This window comes from Rhinopithecus roxellana, chromosome 17, assembly GCF_007565055.1.
Source record: "Rhinopithecus roxellana isolate Shanxi Qingling chromosome 17, ASM756505v1, whole genome shotgun sequence".
In the NCBI taxonomy this organism is placed as follows: domain Eukaryota; kingdom Metazoa; phylum Chordata; class Mammalia; order Primates; family Cercopithecidae; genus Rhinopithecus; species Rhinopithecus roxellana.
The window spans coordinates 85,841,664-85,863,399 of record NC_044565.1 but is presented as its reverse complement, the minus strand read 5'-3'; the positions used below and the strand labels follow the sequence as shown (position 1 = coordinate 85,863,399).

The following is a 21,736-nucleotide window of genomic DNA, read 5'->3' as shown; positions in this document are numbered from 1 at the left end:
GGAAGGATGGCTTGAGCCCAAGAGGTGGAGGGTTGCAGTGAGCCAAGATTGTGCCACTGCACTCCAGCCTGTATGACAGAGACCCTGTCTCCAAAAAATAAAAATAAATAAAAATCCTCCAGTAGCTTCCCACTGCCTTGTCCAAACTCCTTAACCTAACAGGGCTTTGCATCCTTTATTATCCTTCTAGAATCCTTCCTACCACCCCATTCTTACGCTGTACTTTAAGCTCCAGTAATCCCGAACCTGCATAGATTCCCCTACCTCAGTTCCTCACCTCTTACCTAGATCAAGTTTATTTCTCCACTTGCTTCTATTAATCAGTTGGCTTAGCCAGCATTTCCAGCACAGCTGAAACACACCCACACACTTTTAACTAGATGACAGATGCTCACTGAAAAGCAGGTAATCAATAAATATTTGTTAATAAGTAGAACACACACAAAAAAGCAAGTCCTGTATTTTTTAAAGTTTTATTTTAGTATTTTATTTCCTAGGATCCTTACTGCTTTTAAAGTAGTCTAAGTTAGTGCCAATAATTGCCATTTTAAATGGCAGGTTCTCTGCAACAACAAAATCATTTAACAACCATCAAACTTTTTTTTTTTTTTTTTTTTTTGAGATGGAGTCTCGCTCTGATGCCGAGGCTGGGGTTCACTGGTGCAATCTTGGCTCACTGCAACCTCTCCCTCCCAGGTTCAAGCAATTCTCCTGCCTCAGCCTCCCGAGTAGCTGGGACTACAGGCGTGTACCACCATTCCCAGCTAATTTTTGTATTTTTAGTAGAGATGGGGTTTCACCATGTTGGCCAGGCTGGTCTCGAACTCCTGACCTCAGGTGTTCCACCTGCCTCAGCCTCCCAAAGTGCTGGGATTACAGGCATGAGACACCGTGCTTGGCCTGTCAAACTTTCAGGTCAATGCAGCAAAGAATATTAAAAATTTGGAAAAAGTGCTTACAGGAGCCAGGTGCTTATGCCTGTAATCCCAGCACTTTGGGAGGCCAAGGTCAACACAGTCTTGTGAAGTAGATCTGGCAGTTATTCAAATAAGGAAAGCAGCCTAGATATCCATCTGCCCGCCCCCTTACAGATGCCAAGTTGCTGGGATTTTTGTTTTTTAAGGTTAAATTCAATAGATTATTTATTAAGAATATAAGTGAAACTCAACTTGATGCCTTACTGAACTATCCTTAGAGCCTACACACACTATTATGTTTATCTCTGTTTTTTCTAAACTTACATCTCTTTCTAGAGTGGCTGTTGAGCCAACTCTGTGGAAGAACTGAGGCAGGTAACTGACCCCATTTGAGGGTCGTCTGAGGTAGAAGAGGTGACTGAGACAGATGTTCAATGGCTTCTGTAATTGAAGCAGCACAGAGCCCATTCCTGACTAGCTCATGTTTTTCCCACTGTTACAGAATTTTGTTCTGAAAAACATATTTTCCCCCAATTCTTCATTCTTCTATAAGAAATCAGGTATAATACCTGCTCCTGTTTGGGAGCAACTTAAGGAGTCTGCTCCTTCAACGCCCCCACAAAATTTTGCAAAGATTGTACAAATGATCCAATAAGGGAATATTTCTCAAATTTTAGTATGCACCAGAACCACCTGGCAGAGTAGCCGGAAATATTTATTGGTAGGCCCCACCCCAGAATTTCTTATTCAGTAGGGGAGAAGTGGAGATTTGAGGCTTTAAATTTCCAGCAAATTCCCAGATGATGCTGAAGCTGATATGGGGACTTCATTTTGAGAATCTTAATTTGGGAACCACAGCAATAAGGGAGTCTGTAACACTGACTTCATTAATTTTGCTCTTTAGCAAATATTTAGTGGCTTCTATGTGTGGGACAGACTATTCAGACTTTGGTCTTTAGGCTCCCAGACTTCATGAAATATAGGGAAAACAGACAGACAGACAGGAACTGTAACAAAAGGCAGTATTGGAAAATCACAGGTGAATGATCAAGTGCTGAAACTTCAAATCTTAAAAGGAAGGGAGTCCAAGCAGGGATGCTGACCTCTCCTCCCTCCTGGAATGCCTAGAATAAATGGCATCTAAACTGAACCTCAAAAGAATGATCCTGACACATGAAATGATTCCCAGAAGAAACCAAGAGGGCAGGGTGTCAAGGGTGCAAAAATGCAGGGCAGGTTTAAGGAATCACTTCTGTGGGTAGAGGTGTGGCAGGAGCTGGAGCTGGGACTGGAGTCAAATCCCAGCAAAGATGAATCCCAGACATTTTTGCATGGAGCACTCTTCTCAGGGCCCAGCTGTGGGAAGACTGTGACAACTGCATGGGGACACTTTGGGAAGCCATGCAAAGAGACTAAAGCAGAGGAAGCAGCAGTGAGGCTGTGCACAGATCCCTTTTCCCAAGAATGAGGAGTAAGGAGAGGTGATGACATGGAACCATCATCCAGAAAGCTTTCTCAGCAGCCAGGGAGATTTTAGGCTCACTCTCCTAAGAAAAGTGCTATCTTTTCCTCAAAAGGAGTTATCTATCACCCTCCTTTTCTATATAACTAGCCTCCAAGAATACTTTTAATGTTCTTAAAAGATTTAAGATAAATTGGTATTCCCTTGACTGTCAATATTCCTAATGCAACAAAAACTGAGAGCAGCCCATGTCCAGAAATCTGCGCAGCTCCCTTAACACATTAATGTTCCATGCCAGCAATATGTATTCACGTCATCTGGGTGCCATCATCCACACTAACCCACACTTTGTGGTACTCTGCTAAGAGCATCAAATTTGGAGTCAGAAAACCTGAATTCTGGAAAGCTAGCCTCATGCAGATGGATAATAATCCAATGATCTATTTCTTTATCTACAAAAAGTACGAGAATAGCTACTCTTGCTGGGCGTGGTGGCTCACGCCTATAATCCCAGCACTTTGGGAGTCCGAGGCGGGTGGATCACAAGCTCAGGAGTTTGAGACCAGCCTGGCCAATATAGTGAAACCCCATCTCTACTAAAAAAAACAAAAATTAGCTGGGTGTGGTAGCAGGCGCCTGTAATCCCAGCTACTCAGGAGGCTGAGGCAGGAGAATTGCTTGAATCCAGGAGGCGGAGGTTGCAGTGAGTTGAGATCACGCCACTGCACTCCAGCCTGGGCGACAGAGTGAGAATCCATCTCAAAACAAACAAACAAACAAACAAAAACAAAAAAAAACAAAAAAAACAATCTACCCTCGCAGGATTATTACAACAAGTAAACACATTTATCTAGAATTTACTAAGTACTAGATTCCATACTGTGTACTGTGAATAATCTCATTTAATTAATTAAGCAAGATGATCTATATCAAAGTTAAGTGCTATAGACATTAACAATTATTATTACTACACCATTCAAAAGGGATTGTAATTCACAAAACTGTAGGAAACTTAAATTTTGAGCTGACAGTCTGGTAAACTGGTAAAAGGAATTTTTATTTCTTTTGGGGGAGGACATCCAACCAAGTTGTCTGGGTTTATAAAAACTACAGTATTGGCAGGTATCCAGACCAAAAAGCCAATCTTTTAAGCTTTCATCAGACCCCAAAATGTTCTTATATAAATCCGGTCTCCTCTTATTCCCCCCCTCCCCACAAATAACCATATGTCATTAATTCTTTTCAGTGTCACAATGGGAAATACTCAAAGGATATTACTTTGAATTTAAGAACTTAAAAGCAAATTTTCTTCATGACAAATGGTTGTAAATCCAGCAATCTTCTTTCTCTCGGTTTAAGAAAGTAAGACAAACATTTAGGTAGCATAACAACCTGGATTTACTAAAAACTTAAGAATAAATTTTCTTCATGATTCAGAGGTACAAAATCAGCACTTTACTTTTTCTAAGAGTTAAGAAATTTAAAAAATTAAGAAATTCAACAAGACAACTCTCAATATGTAATAAACTTGGCAGTAACGCATTTCACGGCCTGAAATTCTTGAATCTCTATGTCCCAAGGAAGACAGAGCCCTTCATACCTCTCCTGGTACAAACGCATTGAGCCAGAATAGTTAAGAGAATGCATCTTCTCCAGAAAGATTAGATGCTGAATGTCAGGGTCTGGCTGCAAAGCAGGCAGAAAAAGTTCATTTTGATGCTTTTTTAACTAGATCCTGTCTTCATTACAACCTCACAGCCAGAGCCAATAGAATCAGTCCTCCAGGGGGCAGGTAGGCAGGAGAGGGAACCAGGTTAGGGTGGACATTTCACCTTGTCACTCTTCCATTTAAAAGAAAAAAAATATATGAATATGAACATCTAGAAGTCTGAAAGGAGAAAGTTACAGAACAACAGTGTGCAGCCTAAACTCAACAATGTCTGTGATCTTGGACAAGTTATTTGCCTCTATCTTCTCACCTCTAAAACTTCACAGGTATGTTATAAAGACCAGACAAAATATAATATAGAAAGCTCTTACTGGTACATGGTAAGCACTCAACAAAATCTTTTTTCCCCACTAACTGTAACAAGAAATAAGAAACTTTATGGAATGATTGGAATGCAGGTATAGTCTTCAAAAATGGTAAGCATTTCGGCCGGGCGTGGTGGCTCATGCCTGTAATCCCAGCACTTTGGGAGGCCAAGACGGGCAGATCATGAGGTCAGAAGATCGAGACCATCCTAGCTAACACGGTGAAACCCCGTCTCTACTAAAAATATAAAAAATTAGCTGGGCGTGGTGGCGGGCGCCTGTGGTTCCAGCTACTTGGGAGGCTGAGGCAGGAGAATGGCGTGAACCCAGTAGGCGGAGCTTGCAGCGAGCCGAGATCCTGCCACTGCACTCCAGCCTGGGCGAAAGAGCGAGACTCTGTCTCAAAAAAATAAAAATAAAAATAAAAAAGTAAGCATTTCTAGGCCAGGTGCACTGGCTCACACCTGTGATCCCAGCATTTTGGGAGGCTGGGGCAGACCAATCACTTTAGCTCATGAGTTCAAGACCAGTTTGGGCAACATGGTGAAACCCTGTGTCTACAAAAAAAAAATAAAAATAAAAAAAAATAATGTAAGCATTTATATTGATGAAATGGAAGAGTAGGGCATTTGAGGCAAAACGTAGAAGATAAGCGTGAAACCCAGGGATGGGTTTTATAAAGAGCTGTAGGCCTGCCTACTAGGTTTGAATGGAATATGTTAGAGTAAGAAGTAAGTGAAGTGGAGTCATTTTAGGGAGAATCTTTGAAGGCCAAGCTAGAGTCTAGAATTTCATTTACATAATGGGCACAAGCAACTGTTTCTGAGGGGGAAAGTTGCATGATGGGTGTTCTCTCACGAGGAGTTAAGCTGCCTGATGTCAAGTGGAGAGATGGATATCATGAACCTGCACCTCTGTTACTACACAGTTCTCTAAATATGGGAGGTTGGGTTTTGTTGTATTTCAACATTCCTCTTTTATTTAATAGAGAAAAAAATACAACTTTATACAATACATGAACTGATCCTGAGGAATATGAAAACTTAATTTTGCAGGTGAAAATCTGAAAAAGAGAAAGAGGAAGGGGTGTATGTGTGTGTTGGTGGTGAATGCTAAAGCCATGAGAGGTTGAAGGGCTTGTCTTCTTATGCCAGGAGCCTTCGTGTGATAAAGCCATCGCTCTCGTATCTCAATGAGTTTTTTTTTTTTTAAACACACTTATTTACTGACCCATAAATCTCTACAAACTATAAATCTCTATAAACCATAAATCTCTATAAACTATAAATTTATGACCATCCTTTTTATTTTAAACTGTATATAACTATTTATATTTACATATAAATATATAACTATATATTTATTTTAAACTATAGATTTATGTCTCTATAAATTTATAAACTATAAATCTCTACAAACTATTTTACCTAAATAGACCAGACTCATTTTAATATCATATTCTCCTTAGCTAGAACTCCAAATCTCATTCTATGGTACACCTCCTGAAATTTTTAGGACCCAGTGTGAAAAGTAACTTGAAACCAGCCAAAATGCAGAAACAACTCCAGAAAAATCATAGCACTATCAGGCACAGACAATACATAAATAAATTCATATCAGAGGCATTGAAAACCCCCAATACAGGACTGGCAAGGTAGCTCACACCTATAATCCCAACAATTTGGGAAGTGAAGGTGGGAGGATTCTTTGAGGCTAGGAGTTCAACCTAGCCTGAGCAACATGATGAGACTCTGTCTCTACAAAAAATTTAAAAATTAGCCAGAAATGGTATAGTCCCAGCTACTTGGGAGGCTGAGGCGGGAGGACAGCTTGAGCCAGGACTTCAAGGCTGCGGTGAGTCGTGATTCTGCCACTGCACTCTAGCCTGGGCAACAGAGGGAGACCCTGTCTCTTAAAACAAAAACAAAAAACCCAATACAGTTTCAGAGGAGCATTTTGCCAATATTTAGAGATTATGTGCTAGGAAAGATTATACCCAGAAGCGTAAAAAAGGCACCCTTGCAGCAATGTACAAAATTAAATCAGCAGATAGAAATTATGTGTTATCAAAAATATGTGATAATCAGAACTACAAATACCAAACAAAATACAAAACCAGGAATGGGAATTAAAGAAAGGTTTTGTGTGTGTGTGTGTTTTATCAAAATTCTCCTAGGGTTGTTTAAAATGCAATCGGTCCATTTGTTCTGAAGGATGCTGACAAATGTGTAATTCTCCTGAGGTCCACCATACTTGAAAGTTAATTCACCCTTTCTCAATTCCTCAGCATGGGTGGTTTTCTGTTACAGAAATACCAACACTAAACTTGTGCAACTCCTAAACCACAATATTTAAAAATAAGAAAGTCATTGGAGCTAAATTAGGAGACAAGGGTCCCACTAAAAAAAATTATTTTTAAAGCTACCACACAAAACACGAAGTTTACCCCTTTCAAAGGGATTTCCTTGGGAAAAAGCGTATGAGATAAAATATCGGGGCACATGGCGATTTTTTTAAATTTAAACTTTACGTTGTCCAGAGAGGACAGTTTAGACATTTCCTGTGTGTAGGCTCCACCCTTCTCGGCGAGCAGTTTTACAACCTTCCTCAGCCCTTTCAGAATAACAGCCTTTTGTTATGGGTGGGCCTAGGGGTGCACTCCTCCCTCACACCTTCTTCTATTTTCTCCTAGTTTTGCATTTTTTCTGAGACTACCAGGCGTGGGCTGGCGGTGGAGTGGTGCTGGGTTTTCGGCTGATGATCCCGGTGGGTGCTTTCCCCCTAGGCGGGATGACACAATGAAGCAGGGAGTCCGGGCCAGGGGAAGAGGAGGAGCACGCAGTGAATTCTCCGACCCGAAAACTCAGAGGGCCCCTCACACAGACTTAGATAATGAACGCCCCCCATCCCAACTTCTCTATTCACTACTTGCAAGCGCCCCCAGCTTAAGTTTTGAAAAAAGCAAATTTGACTGCCGAAGAGTTCAAGAGAAATGAACCGAAGAGACACAGAGCCGTTCCCCAGAGCGAAGGGAGCTTCCTCTGAGCTAACTGCCAGAGGAATGCGGCACAGCCCAGCGAATGTTTAAAATCACGTCCTGTTCTGCCTCTTGTTTTCCAGAAAAGTGTCATTACTGTCAACTATTTCACAAGACAAATAAACCAATGAATGAAATACATCCTCCCCCCCTTCCCAGTGAAAACATTCTAGGGCTGAGCGGCTTGCTTCCTTCCTCCTCCTCACAGGAACCACATTTGCAGCACTGAGAAGAGTTAAAATAAGAAACACACAGCCCTCGAATACTACTTTTTTACAGTGCGAGAGCCATTCCCAGCCTACTACTGACTCCAACGACTTCCAAACGGAAGGAGTTCTGTTTTCAGTTAGCAACCTTTTTTCACGTATAAGCTCTGAGACACTGCTGGCCAGGGCCTGCTGGCTGGGCAGGGACAGCTGAGGGCTGCAGGGGCCGCAGGGAAAACAAACAGCACACTGGTGCACACACAGGCTCCTGCTCTCCCTAAAAATATGTTCAGTAAAATATTGGACTCATTCAATTATTTAAGCCTTAAACAGACTCCAAGAAACCTGTAACTGATTCAACTAATCCAACCCATAGCATTGAAATGACAATAACTGGCTTTCATTAGAAATTACATAGCCCACTAAATGGGAAGGGTCTCCCCAACACATCAGAAAAATTAAAATTAAGCTTCTGAATAAAAAAACTAATTTACCGAAGGCTTAGGAACAAAAAGACCACTCCCTCCTCCCCTTTGCTATTGTTCTACAGGACTGGGTCTGAGCAGTGCACTTTACACCTTTAAAGCTTCCCAGAGGTAAGAGGCTGGGGGCTGGGAGCCAGAGGCGACCCGGAATCAAATACCTGCATACTAATAAGTCTATAAGTACTGATCTACTGGAATGTAAAGTTAGCTAAAAGTAAAGAAAATGTGTGTGCAGCAGATATCTGACAACCTAGAAAGCCGAAAGGGTGCTGGAGAGAGAGGGACTCCAAATGGTGGCTCTTCTGGAGAGAAGTATGAGCAACTGCCTTCCCTAAGTCGTGAATGGGGTGCCCGCAGCCAACCACAGGGTCTGGGGCCGAGCTGTGAAGCCGCCCGTGTTCATTAGGGTCACGTACCATATGGCACAAATAAAGCCTCCAAGAACCCCCGTTGGCACGGCCCTAGGACAGGCCCGGCCTTTGGGAGGGGGCTTACCTTGCAGCTGCTTGAATCTGCCTTCCAGCTGGTTGTAGTTATAAGGCACCTGCCCCGTGTACGCCGGCGACAGTGGCCCGGAGATGCTAGACGTCCTCTGCAATTCCATTATGCCCAGCGTAACGCCCCGGCGGACTGCGCCCTGGAAATCCCGCTCCAGACCCCTCCCACTCCCATCCAACACGCAGCAGCCTCCGCAGCGCTCGGATCCTTAGGCGAACCCCATTCCGGTCTGCAAGTCCAGCAGGGTGATCTGATAGGAAGTTCGCTGCAGAAGAGTCCACCTTAGCCCGGCGAGGAGTTACCACACAGGCATCTAATTTCTTGGTGCTTTCCCTCCTTCCGTAGCCCTTGCCTGGAAGCTCGAAATAAATTACTGAGACGGAGGAAGAAGCAGAGAGGAGGCGCAGGTTCTACTAAAGAATTCTTAAATATGGCCAATCCTAAGCGTGCCACGGTTGCCGAGCCCGGGAGCTCGCGGGCGCAGCGCGCACACCTCCTCCCGGCTGCCCGCGGCGGCCGCCGGTTTGTAATTTTATCAGGAGCCACTCGCCGTGTGCTCGGCGGTGATGTCACCTGATTAGCATAACAGCATTGTAGGAGAAACGCAGGCTGTACCACGAGGAGGGGCGCGGGGGAGCCTGGCCGACCCGTGGCCCCTTGCCGGTCCTGCACGGTCCGTGGTCGCCCCAGCCGCCCGGCAGCCGCCGACTCAGGGCCGGGCCCTAGACTCGCCGCCGGTCCGAGCCTTGGTGGTGCCTTCCCACACAGAGCTGCTGGAATTACAGTCTTTTGTTGAGCCTCATGTAACGGAAAAGTCTCCGATTACTATCACTTGAAAAGGCGAGCGTGCCCGCCGGACGGCCGGGAGAGTGAGGAGCCCCGAGGGTCCCAGGCCCGCGCGGTTCATTCACTCTCCAGCGTCTGCGGAGGTAACGCGGCCCGCACCTGGGCGCGCGCGACGGCCCCAGTGCGCTGGCGCCAACCACGCGGCGGCGGCCCGGCGCGCCACCGGGAAGAAGTCAGACAAAGTCACTCTCAGGGCGCTGTGCAGGGCCACAGACAGGGGAGGTGTTAAGTTCGGGCTCAGTGAAGAATCTCGACTGACTTACGCTGCCATCAGGGGATATTAAGGCGGTGGTTTCCTGGAATAACACGGGCCTGTGATAGGAATTCGACGCAAGGAAGATTTATGGGAACACCGATTTGCAAGGCATTGTGGGAAAAAGGTACACAGGTAAACACGGCCGAGATCCCTGACCTGGAGTTGTTTATGATCCGGTGGGGAGATGAGGGAACCGAAACTACCCTCAAATTCCTACTCTGATTTGTAAAACAAGGCCTCTAAACTTGTGGTCCTCCAAAATTTTAAATCTCTCCTTCCCAGCTTCTTCTCCCACCAATCTCAACCAAAAATGAAATCTTCTACGTAGAAAAGAGAATAATCAAAATGTATTCTCGGAAAATCATTTGACTCTAGTTCTCCCCCCTCTCTCCACCCTCCTGTCCCCCTTTTTCCTCACTACCTAAACAGGCACACAACAAATTACACTTTTGGCATTTCCAGTTTGGAGCCCTGCAGCAATACTCACTGAAGAAGGTAATTTCATTCCTCAGGGATTCCAATCTGCAGTAAAGAGGTGGGCCCCCACCCCAGGTTCACTTCAGTCTCCAGGGCACTTGTAATTGAAGTAACTGCATCCTGTCCAGGCTTAGAGTTAAAACAAACCCAGAGTCTAGCTAACTGTTCAACGCTGAACAACAACCCCCAACTCCTTCCAGCCACATAACTAGGTTTTTAATACTTCCACATGTCAGCCTTTGGCTTTTGAAAGCCAGGCCCAACCTGGAGGAGAAGACAACATTTCTTATCATCTAAGATGTAGAACATATTTTAAAGCCCCTAAGGGCTGCCAATTCACAATGCTGATGGGAGGCTAGGCAGGGCATTACAAAACACTTGGTCTTGGAAAAAGCACTTGACTAGGATTCCCAAGACCTGAGTTTCCAGTCCTGGCCAAGCCTCTTCATTACCCTATGACCTTAGAAGAAACCCTGGATTCTTTCTAAACCTCAGCTGTCAGACTGAGTAATAATTAATGCCCACCTCCACAGGGTCACTGAGGAGATGATGTGGAAATGTTCTAAAAATTATCATACTTTCAAAATTAAGAATATATTCTTAAAAATGCACCCCTCCTTGCATCCCCACCCACCCACACACACACACCCCCCCTACATCAAGACTACAAAAGAAGTTAAATTGGGAACCGTCTCAATGAAGATCTTTTTAACAAGCTCTTCTTCACAACTAAGTATACTGGTGAAATGGTAAGTCTCTAAGTGTCCAGCTTTGGCACTGAAAATGAGATTACAAAGTGCTTTGCCAAATTATAATGTTTTATTTTTAATCTTTGGGCCACTTAATGAAGAAAGGGAGTCACCACTCATTATCTCCCTTTCAGCTCCCTCTAGTATGGGGTAGTACATGAAATACTTTTTAATTAACCAGGTTGCACATATGATGGCAGTGGAGCTGGGACGAGTGTAGCCACGTTCAATCCTGCAAAGTCAACACTGAATGAACCAGGCAGAGTGAACACATGCAAGTATTAGAAAGATTTGGACACTGGGGAAGGGTTTAATAACCCCACATTTAATAACCCTATAGGGATCAGAGGTAAGAAATGGAAATCCATTTGGTGTGTTGGGACCAGGGAAGAATAGGACAGATCCCTGATGGCCCATCTGACCACCTCCAGTTCAGCAGTGGGGAGGAGGTAAAGGAAGGCCAGAGGTATTCATTCTTTATTTCTTCAGTGTTTACTGCTCTGTATTTACAGTATTTAATGTATGCAAGGAACACTGCCGGGTGTTTTAGAGGATTCAAAAATGACCAGGAGTGTTGCTAGCCAAAGGAAATGGGACAAATGTGCAAACAGTAAAGTACCAAAAGAATACAGTAAGGGCCAGGGGAGGGCAGCTGTAAGAATTCAGAGGACAAGGAGGACACATCTGCCTTTTGGAGGAAGGCAGGTGGGAAGAACTCTAGGAGGGACTGGCATTTTGATCAGACCTTGAAACATATCAACAGGCTGGAACAAGGGAGAAGCCTCCTCTTAAGCAGCACAGTAAAAGCATGGACGCCCAGGAAACAGCACCAGCAAGTGCTGCAGTTTGGCTGGAGGATAAGGAACCGTCAGGCTGGGAGGAAAGCCCCAAAAAGCAAGTTAGAACTAAGCTTGGTCTAGAGCCACTGGAGACTTTTGAGCCAAGGGAGTAGAGGGTGTGGGCTGGACTCTAGAGATGATTAATCTGGAAGTGGTATGTAAGAATGGGCAGAAAGGAGAGGAAATGAAGGCAGCAAGGTCAACTGGGTGGTTAGTGCAATAGTCCAGGTCAAAGGAGCAATCAAATGAAAAAGAATGGGCTGACATAAAAGTTAATCCAAAGGACTTTGGTAACTAACTGTATGTGGGAGGATCAAAGGAAAGGGACAAAGAAGACTCTCGGGGTTTCAGAGCTGGCTAGAGCGGTGCAGGGGACAATTGCACATTTCCTTCTAGGCAGGTGGAATCTGAGTTATCTGCACTACCACTGGGTGACATGTCTAGCTGGAGCAGTCAGGGATGTGGAACTAGAGCTCAAAACTGAAGATACAGTCCTGAGTGCAGAGGTTGGAGTTGAGATAGTTGTGGGTTAAATCTAGGAAAGGAGGTAAGAGGCAAGGGGCTAAGCATGGAGCCCTGGGGAAGGCTTGGGTCTGTGAGGAAGAAGAAAAACCAGTGGAGATGCCAGGAAGTTGCAGAATGAAAATCTAAGGAGAGAGACTCAAAGAGGAAAGAGGGTAGATGGTCTTGAGTGCTGCAAAACAAACAAACTAAGAAATAAAACTTAGAGAAAAGGCATTCAGTGTGCCAATTAGTTGGTCAATTGGGTTAATAAAAGCAAAGGCTAGGTTACAGGGAGTTAGAAAATGAGGAGAAAGGAGGAGGAGGAAGAAGCTATGAAGATGAGACTAGTGAATGAGGGTTATCAGACTCAGGGGAAGATGTTCCAAGGCAGGGCCCAACTGAGCATGTCCTCTGTGCGCAGGTTTCAGCCCTAACTTGGCACAGGTAGGAAAAGGTCAGTGGGAAAATGGCTCAAAGATATGGATGGAACAAATCAAGTGCTGTGGTCTGGTGGAAAGACTCAAGTCCAGAGTCAGGGACTCAGGCTTACCCTAATTTCTGAGTGCCAAGCTATGTAATCTTGAGCATGTTTCTCATGTTCCCTGGGCCTCTCAATCTTTGTCCACAAACCAAACAGTTTGGAATCTATGGTCATAAAAAATTCCTTCTGGAATTTCTAGTATTAAATGTATTAGTGATTTGGGTTCACCCTTAGGTCCCAGTTCTAACTGCAGTCCCAGAAATCATCAATCTCCACATAAACTGAAAGGCCATATTAACCAGAACCATCACACTTGGTAGCTTACAGAATGCTTCCATATACATTTTCTCAAGTGACTAACCCTGTGAGGCAGGTGTGGTCTCCAGTTTGCAACCAAGGTTGAGGTTCACAGAAATACAGTGCCTTGCCCAGGGCCCCAGCTGCTGTACCACGTGTACAGCCAACGTGTACAGCCACATGTACAGGTCCATGTCTACCCCAGCACAGCCAACACATGGACCCCAGATCCACCAAGTCGGTGTGCTCCCCATCTCCCCACCTCTGCTGTTTCTCCTATATGCTCAGAGTATATCCAGCTTACTATGGGTTTCTAAGCTTTTCTGAAAAATCACATAATAAGTGGTATCACGATTAACCTAAGCAGGCCTCTACACGAACCTCTACAACATTTAGTTTTGAGTCAGGATTAGGCACATGCTCTGCTAGTTCACACAGAGCTTGCTGCTTACAGGGTTCTGTGGTTCTGAGTGGGCTTTATTAGGTCTTGTTTGGTTTTGCTCCTCTTCTCATACTTGGTGGACCTGTACACTAAGATTCTGTATGACTTAGCATGTGGCAAGGTAAGATTAAGCCTCTGTTTGTTCTAAGAGGCTTTATACAGTCTTGAGGGGAAAGATGGATGCTTTTCCTGCATTACAGCAAGCTTGAGTGGGTAAAACTTTAGATGTTTATTTCCTGAACATCCAGACACTATCAAGACTCAGTATGTCTGGGAGAGGATGTCCAAAATGTCAAAATGTGATGGGATTTGTTCACATTCAACCTTGGGATTTGAAAAACCAATCCAAGAGCTGGGAAAGAAGCGATGGGAACAGGGACAGACAGAAAACAACAGTTTCACACAGGATGTGTTTTGCCAAATTCTCTGCTGCTTTCTACTGCCATCTCCACAACTGTCTTTCATTCTTCATCGGTGTCAAATCCCTTGGGATTGGATGACTACAGCCAGTTAATTACTCCTAAGCATTTCTTTATAGGAAACCAAAACAATGCTAAAATAATCCTCTTCCATTAGCATGGCCAGATAGAAAAGCGGCTCCAAACCATGCCACTGCATTTATGCTGCACTAGGCACTGGTTTATATTATGTTTCTGTCTCATCTCTCTAATTCTCTTTCTGTCTTACCTCTCTGGCCCACCCACTCCCTTCCTAGGAACCGCTTGCCCACCTCTCCCACTCTTGAATCCTTAACTGAGATCATTCTTTTCTTTCCACTAACGCCCAAAAAGCCTCCCACTCCCTCACTACTAGTTGCCACCTTCTTTTCTCCCTAAAACCTGCCTCTGTTAAAAACCTAGCCCTGTTTCAATGGAAATTTCCCCACTTACCAGAAAACTCAACCAACTAACCAAGCATACCACTATGAAATCCAGCAAAAAACAAGAGACAGAAGAAATTATATGAAATCTCCTTTTCCCCGCAAAAGAACAATTTTCAAAAGCCCTACTGGCATAGCACATTTGACACTGGTATCTCTATGCCATTGCTACCTGCCTGCCACCTCTTTAGAACGTCTCCTTTTTCCCCAATGGCACCTCCCACTCAAGGCCCATGGCCTGGGCAGCTGGAAGCAGTCAGGAGCACTTCCCCTCCCCTCACAACTCACACTATTCTTAGAAAACCATGGGTGAGACCACTTCTCAACTTAAGAGTACCACCCATGTGAGCATCTGAATCAGGGCTTGGACATGTGAAGCTACAGGAGAAAAGGTGGTTAAAAGCAGACCTGGGGCCGGGCATGGTGGCTCACGCCTGTAATCCCAGCACTTTGGGAGGCTGAGGCAGGCAGATCATGAGGTCAGGAGTTGGAGACCATCCTGACCAACATGGTGAAACCCAGTCTCTATTGAAAATACAAAAATTAGCTGGGTGTGGTGGCGTGTGCCTGTAATCCCAGCACTTTGGGAGGCTGAGGCAGGCAGATCATGAGGTCAGGAGTTGGAGACCATCCTGACCAACATGGTGAAACCCAGTCTCTATTGAAAATACAAAAATTAGCTGGGTGTGGTGGCGTGTGCCTGTAATCCCAGCTACTTAGGAGGCTGAGGCAGGAGAATCGCTTGAACCAGGGAGGTTGAGGTTGCACTGAGCTGAGATCGCACCACTGCACTCCAGCCTGGGTGACAGAGCGAGACTCCGTCTCCAAAAAAAAAAGCAGACCTGGGACCTACGAAGCTGGCTCTGCTACATTTTAATCTTGGTTCTCTGTGCCTGAAAAGTTGGGATGCCAATAATGGGACCAACCTCATAGAGCTGTTTTATAAATTAAGGGAGATACATGTCTACAAAGATACTATTATAGTACAGTCCTCATGGCTACAATTGCTAGGCTTTAAACTCCTCGTAGGAGAAATTTCAGAAATTAATTCTGTCTCACTTTTGGCCATCTCTTACTTCACCAAGGAAGCTATCAGCTGCACAATGTTGCAGGTTTCATGTGGAATCACAGACCTTAGGCTGGGAACACAAGACCAAGGCTGGGCACCACCCCTCTGGATTTTTGGAGAGGGGCGTTTCTCAGTGGCAGGACCAATCCTCCCTCTGGGATGTACTGACACACTCCATTCCTTTCTCTTTAACTCAGCCCATTATGCACTGGGAAAGGCATACTCAGAATCACATTTTATAGCAGTGACACCTCAGAGATAACCAGAACACAACACTTACTATGAAACAAGTTACAGAAGTCCTATATTTTAGAAAAGCCAATGTTTATTTGAGGTGGGACTATCAGATTTGATACTTCAGGACTCAAAATAAGTAGGAAAAAAAAGAGAGGACGAAAGGTATTTTTCTATCCATAGCAATTACTATCTCTGTTCCGTGAAGGATATGGATGGTTCTTTATCCCTCTCTTTACACCTGTCCCCTATTTCCCCCCACACCCATAAAACCATCTAAGTATACAGCCGAATCTGAAATAGCAGGGCAAAGCTGGTTTCCATTTATATCCTTTCCGTTTCTTGCCTAACTGGTCATATCAGACCTGAATAAAAAACACCTGAGATCACTGCTGAGCAGGAGAAAAACGGCAAGTTACACTGGAAACAAGCACCCAAGGTCCTGGGGAAGGAATGTAGTTTATTGAATCTTCTACCCCAGCCAAACCTTTCTGCATTCTTATCGTGTCTGTTATCTACACATGCAAAGCTTCCCTGCACAGACAAAAGAATGCCCTGGTCCAGAGGCCCCGGCTTTGGCAAACAGGTGTTGCTATGCCTGTGAATGTAACAGTAGCCAGAGCCAGGGCTGGGCTCCTCTGCTGCAGGTAGAGTGGTTTAAAGGAAAATAACATCTAAGGAATGCAATTGGGGCCAGGCCTGCTCTAGCCCAGAGTTCTTGGTTCTGCTTTTCACCTCCAACATCGAGGGAAACAGTTGACACACACAGGTGTTCACAGCCATCAAGCCAGAGTTTTATGACAGTGATATGGGGCAGTAAGAAGATACTGTTCCCTGGGTAGCAGAGCTCACGGGAAAGAAATGGGTAAGGAATAAAGACAAATCTATTCTTTGTGAAAACAGAACTCTGGGCCCTGCCCTCAAGTATATTCACACCCATATTACCTTTTCCAGGAGCTGTGAAGAGAAAATGTGAAAAGGGCAGGTAGGACAGGCACCTGGAGAAGGAAGGAGAAAAGAGAAAGGTGGGGGGCATGCAAATCTCATCATCAAGACATACTCCTCCTCTACAGAGAACCAAAGTCAACTCATCCGATACGTTCTCAGCCCCAACCATGGGCATAGGCTATTGGAGGGACTCATGACATGGTGAGAAGTGATTTCGTCTCTGAGGGACCTTTAACCTAGCTGAGGAAATCAGACACACTAGGACACATGTATACACAAACACAAGGGTGTAATACATAATAACAGGTTAGTGACAGTACCAGCTATTGATAGTTACAGTAAGTACCATTCTAAATTAAGCAACAACTACATTTCTCTACTTGGCTGAGAAAATATCAGAGCAGAGCAGGATTTCTTCCACATAAACACTCTCTGTTCCTATTCCGTCTTACCTGTGCAATTTTAATGTTGCTTCTAACCAAATCCCTGCTGACGTGTGCCATTCTAACATGAGAGTGTAGGTAGTGTAACTGGGGGTGTGAGGTGTGTTTCTTGCTCTTTGAAAAACACGTCCCAATTACCCAGTTGCAGGGATATGGAACAACATGTGCAGCCCTAGCGTGTTAAAATGTGAATTTTTTTTTTTTTTTTTTTTTTTTTTTTTTTGAGACGGAGTCTCGCTCTGTCGCCCAGGCTGGAGTGCAGTGGCCGGATCTCAGCTCACTGCAAGCTCCGCCTCCCGGGTTCCCGCCATTCTCCTGCCTCAGCCTCCCGAGTAGCTGGGACTACTGGCGCCCGCCACCTCGCCCGGCTAGTTTTTTGTATTTTTTTTTAGTAGAGACGGGGTTTCACCGTGTTAGCCAGGATGGTCTCGATCTCCTGACCTCGTGATCCGCCCGTCTCGGCCTCCCAAAGTGCTGGGATTACAGGTTTGAGCCACCGCGCCCGGCCTAAAATGTGAAATATTTTAAGGGTTCAGTCATTTCTTCCTCCTCAGCACCTGAGCTTCTGCTGATCTCTCACTGAGATAGCACAGCCTCCCTGCATAAGACTTTGCTAGGCAGCCATTGCTGGGCACAGGCCCTGAATAATTCATGGACAGCCCAGTCACTTAGGAGCACCAAGGCCCGCCAGCTGCCTAGTAAGTAGGAGGCAGGCTCCAGACTTACTGTAAAATAATTAAATACTATAGCTACCTCTGAGACCTTTACAGACACCATAAAACACCCTTCCCTCTTTTCTTTATCTCCTCATTTTAAACCAGGTAATTTCTGGCAGGATCAAACTACACCTGACTTTTACTGTAAGGAAGATAAGTCCCAAGGGGTGGGGAGAAAGTGATGTCCTCAAACAAGTGCATGACCAGGATGGCTTGCTCAGGCTACTGAGATGGCACAGGCAAAGACCAGATACTGTGCCTGACACAAGACAGATGCTCAATAAATGTCTGTCCCCATCTCTTCCTCTGAACTGTCCCCTCTGCTCCAACCAAACTGATCAGTGCCCCCCCGTCTTGGGCTTTCCATGCCTCTGCTCTTGGCACTCCCCTCACCTCTTCGTCCCAAGTCCACTCATCCTTGAAGCCCAGCTCAAAGCCTTCCCTCCTCTAGGAAGGCTTCCCAGATTACTCAGCTGGGATGATGGCTCCTTCCTAGAAACACTACACCAGCACTGTCAGCCTCCCTCATCCAGTATATATCATACACTCTATGAGAGCATTGCTTATCTCTTCTTGTGTACCAGTCTTATCTGCTTAATTAAGATAATGGAAAGTGCACCAGACACAGACTCAAGAGAAGTGAAGAGCACACTCCATTCTCAGCTTTTAACACTGACTGGCTATGTGACCATGAGCCGTTCGCTTGGCTTTTCCAACGTTTCCCCTAAAACCAAAGGATCAGAAATAGAAAATCTCTAAAAACTGGTATATACATACAACAGAATCTGACTTAAAAGCAAAGAAATCCTGTCATATGCTGCAGCATGAAGGACATAATGCTCTTGGAAAATATTATACGCTGTTTTAGGACAGATACAAGTCTTTTTTTTTTTTTTTTTTTTTTTTTGAGACAGAGTTTCACTCTTATTGCCCAGGCTAGAGTGCAACGGCATGATCTTCGCTCACTGCAGTCTCTGCCTCCAGGGTTCAAACGATTCTCCTGCCTCAGCTTTCCGAGTAGCTGGGATTACAGGCACATGCCACCGTGCCCAGCTAATTTTTGTATTTTTATTACAGACGGGGTTTCACCATGTTGGCCAGGCTTCTGACCTCAAGTGATCCACCCTTCTCAGCCTCCCAAAGTGCTGGGATTACAGGCGTGAGCTGCCGTGCCCGGCCAAATGCAAGTCTTACAGAACCTTCACCCCATACCCCCAGCCCAGTTCTTTAAGGAACAGTTCAAAATGATTTAGCCATTTCTGAAACCTGAACACTGATGAAACTCTGTGAGGGAGGTAGCACCATATGGTAAATCACAGAGCCTAGGTAACACCCCTCATCCATACCTTAATCCTTCACAGTTAGAAGATGATAGCTAAAAGTCCTAACAAGTGTCAGAAGTTCCTTTTAAAACTTCCTCTATCTAAGCCAACCATCTCATTTATAGTAAGAAAAATGAGAAATGAGGCACAGAGCTGTGTGCCCAGAGTTACAAAGCAAGCTACTGGCATGCTGGTGATTAGAAAGCAGGCCTTCTGAATTCCTGCTGCCATTTCTAGAGCAAATCTGAAGGTAGAGAAAGCTAAGGACAAAGGATATAGCATGCATTTCTCATGCCAGTCAATGAAGTGGGCCCAGGGTTTGGAATCAGGGAAAACTCACTGCCTTCCAGCATCCAACACAAAGGTGGAGCCAAAAGGCCTGTCCTGAGTGCTAGATGAGTGATATCTTTTTATGTTCTCTGATGTCCAACTTGCACCAGCTCAGAGAGAATGACAGCCCAGGATGTGGTACAAGCACAGCTTCCATCTCATCCTTCCAGCCCAGTGTAGAACCATACACAAAGCTGGCCTCAGCAAATTTTGTTGTTTAAAAACCCTTTTTCTCAGTTTTATACATTGACTTTTCCTTTATTATTCTTATGGTGTCCTAAGGGAACAGCCTACTCAGGAGGCATTTTAAAAAAATACCTGTTTGGGAGGCCGAGACGGGCGGATCACGAGGTCAGGAGATCGAGACCATCCTGGCTAACACGGTGAAACCCCTGTCTCTACTAAAAAATACAAAAAAACCTAGCCAGGTGATGTGGCGGGCGCCTGTAGTCCCAGCTACTTGGGAGGCTGAGGCAGGAGAATGGCGTAAGCCTGGGAGGCGGAGCTTGCAGTGAGCTGAGATCCGGCCACTGCACTCCAGCCTGGGAGACAGAGCGAGACTCCGTCTCAAAAAAAAAAAAAAAAAAAAAAAAAAAAAAAAAAAAAAAAAAAAAAAAAACAACCTGACAAATGGATTTATTCATCACAACTAGAATTTTAATGACAGGTGAAGAATGAAGAGAAAGAAGAGAAAGACTAAGCTATTTTCTAATACCTGCCAAGCTCACCTGTAACTATCTCTCCACTCACCTCTTTTCATTACTATTTTTATCATCAACACCTTAATCACCATTATCCTTTTAACTACCATTTACCAAGAAAAACACAACTTGAGACCATGTTGGTGCCTTTTTCCCATTATACCATATTTTGATAACATTCTAAAAGCTTCAGTAAAGGATGTGGAGAAATTGGAACCCTTGTACGCTGTTGGTAGGAATGTAAATAGTGCAGCTGCTGTGGGAAATAGTATGGAGGTTCTGCAAAAAATTAAAAATATAACTACCATATGGTCCAGCCATCCCCCTTCTGGATATATATCCAAAAGAATTGAAAGCAGGATCTCAAAGAGACACTGGCATTCCTATGTTCATTGCAGTATCATTCACAATAGCAAGAGGTGAAAGCAACTCTAATGTCCATCAGTGGATGAATGGATAAACAAAATGTGGTATACACATAGAATATTACTATGAAGAAGATTCTGTCATATGCTACAACATGGACGAAGCTTGAGGACATCATGTTAAATGAAATAAGCCAGTTGGAAAAAAAACAAATACTCATAATTCCACTTACATGAAGTATCTAAACTCATGGAAAGAGAAAGTAGACTGGTGGTTGCCAGGAGCTGGGGGAAGGCACAAGTGGCGAGTTATTGTTTAATGAGTGTAGAGTTTCAGTTTTTCAAAATGAAAAGGGTCTAGAGATCTGATTGCACAACAATGTGAACATAGTTAACTCTACTGAAGTTACATTTAAAAATGGTTAACATGGTAAACCTTATGTGTTTTTTTTTTTTTTTAACCACAATTAAAAATGAATTTTAAAAACATACTTCAGTAAAGACAAGGAATGCACCACTGGGCAGGGGAAGAAACAGCAGCTCTAGACCACATGATCCCCACCTATGACACTGAAGCTCAAACCAAACATTCTCAAATCTGTCAACCAACACATTGATCTCTCCAAGTCCTATCTTCCACCCTTAGGAAAAAAGATATTTACTCAGAATCCTGCCAACTCTCATTTTTACAACAAAAGGCCTCATTAATTAGTTACTGCCTCCCAGCCTCATATTTGTGTGCAGTGCAGTAGTTTATCACAGTTTATCCATTTCCCACAGAGTTGTCACTACAGTCAGACCTCATGATCTCGACAAACCCAACCTTCATGAAATTGTTTAAAAACTTTATTTTTCAGTCAGCATCTTTGAGATTGAGTCCTCCAAACACAGGGGAAATAAACTGGTAGTTTAGAAATAGTAGGAATGCATCATATTCAAGCAGGCAGGTACACATTTACACAACTTAGGAGTGTGTGTATGCACATATACAGGAGAATGCCTACATGTAAACAGATCACTTTAACAGATATCAGACAAGTTCTTCTTACTCCGAAGGTTTTGTGATACCCTCATCATCAACTATCCTGAAACACTTAGACTTGCCCAGCCAGCTAAAGAATACTGATATCCTGTCAATGTGGGTACATACATAGTTTGCTGTTACAAATAATTTTCTCATAATAAGGGCTTAGGAAGC

At 44.2% G+C, this 21,736-nt stretch overlaps 1 protein-coding gene across 4 annotated transcripts in view; it reads right to left on the bottom strand.

Moving 5' to 3' along the window:
- SPTBN1 (spectrin beta, non-erythrocytic 1) overlaps positions 1–21,736 on the bottom strand; it is a 212,491-nt gene that overhangs the window by 102,623 nt on the left and 88,132 nt on the right. The window contains exon 1 of one of the 4 annotated variants that reach the window (XM_010378898.2): positions 8,637–9,800. The exons of 2 other annotated variants lie outside the window; for them this stretch is intronic. In XM_010378898.2, the coding sequence (XP_010377200.1) occupies positions 8,637–8,745 (109 nt within the window). In that variant the 5' untranslated portion in view covers positions 8,746–9,800. Of the gene's footprint in view, positions 1–8,636; positions 9,801–21,736 lie in introns of those variants that run through there. One more of the 4 variants, XM_010378899.2, reaches the window with a different exon arrangement.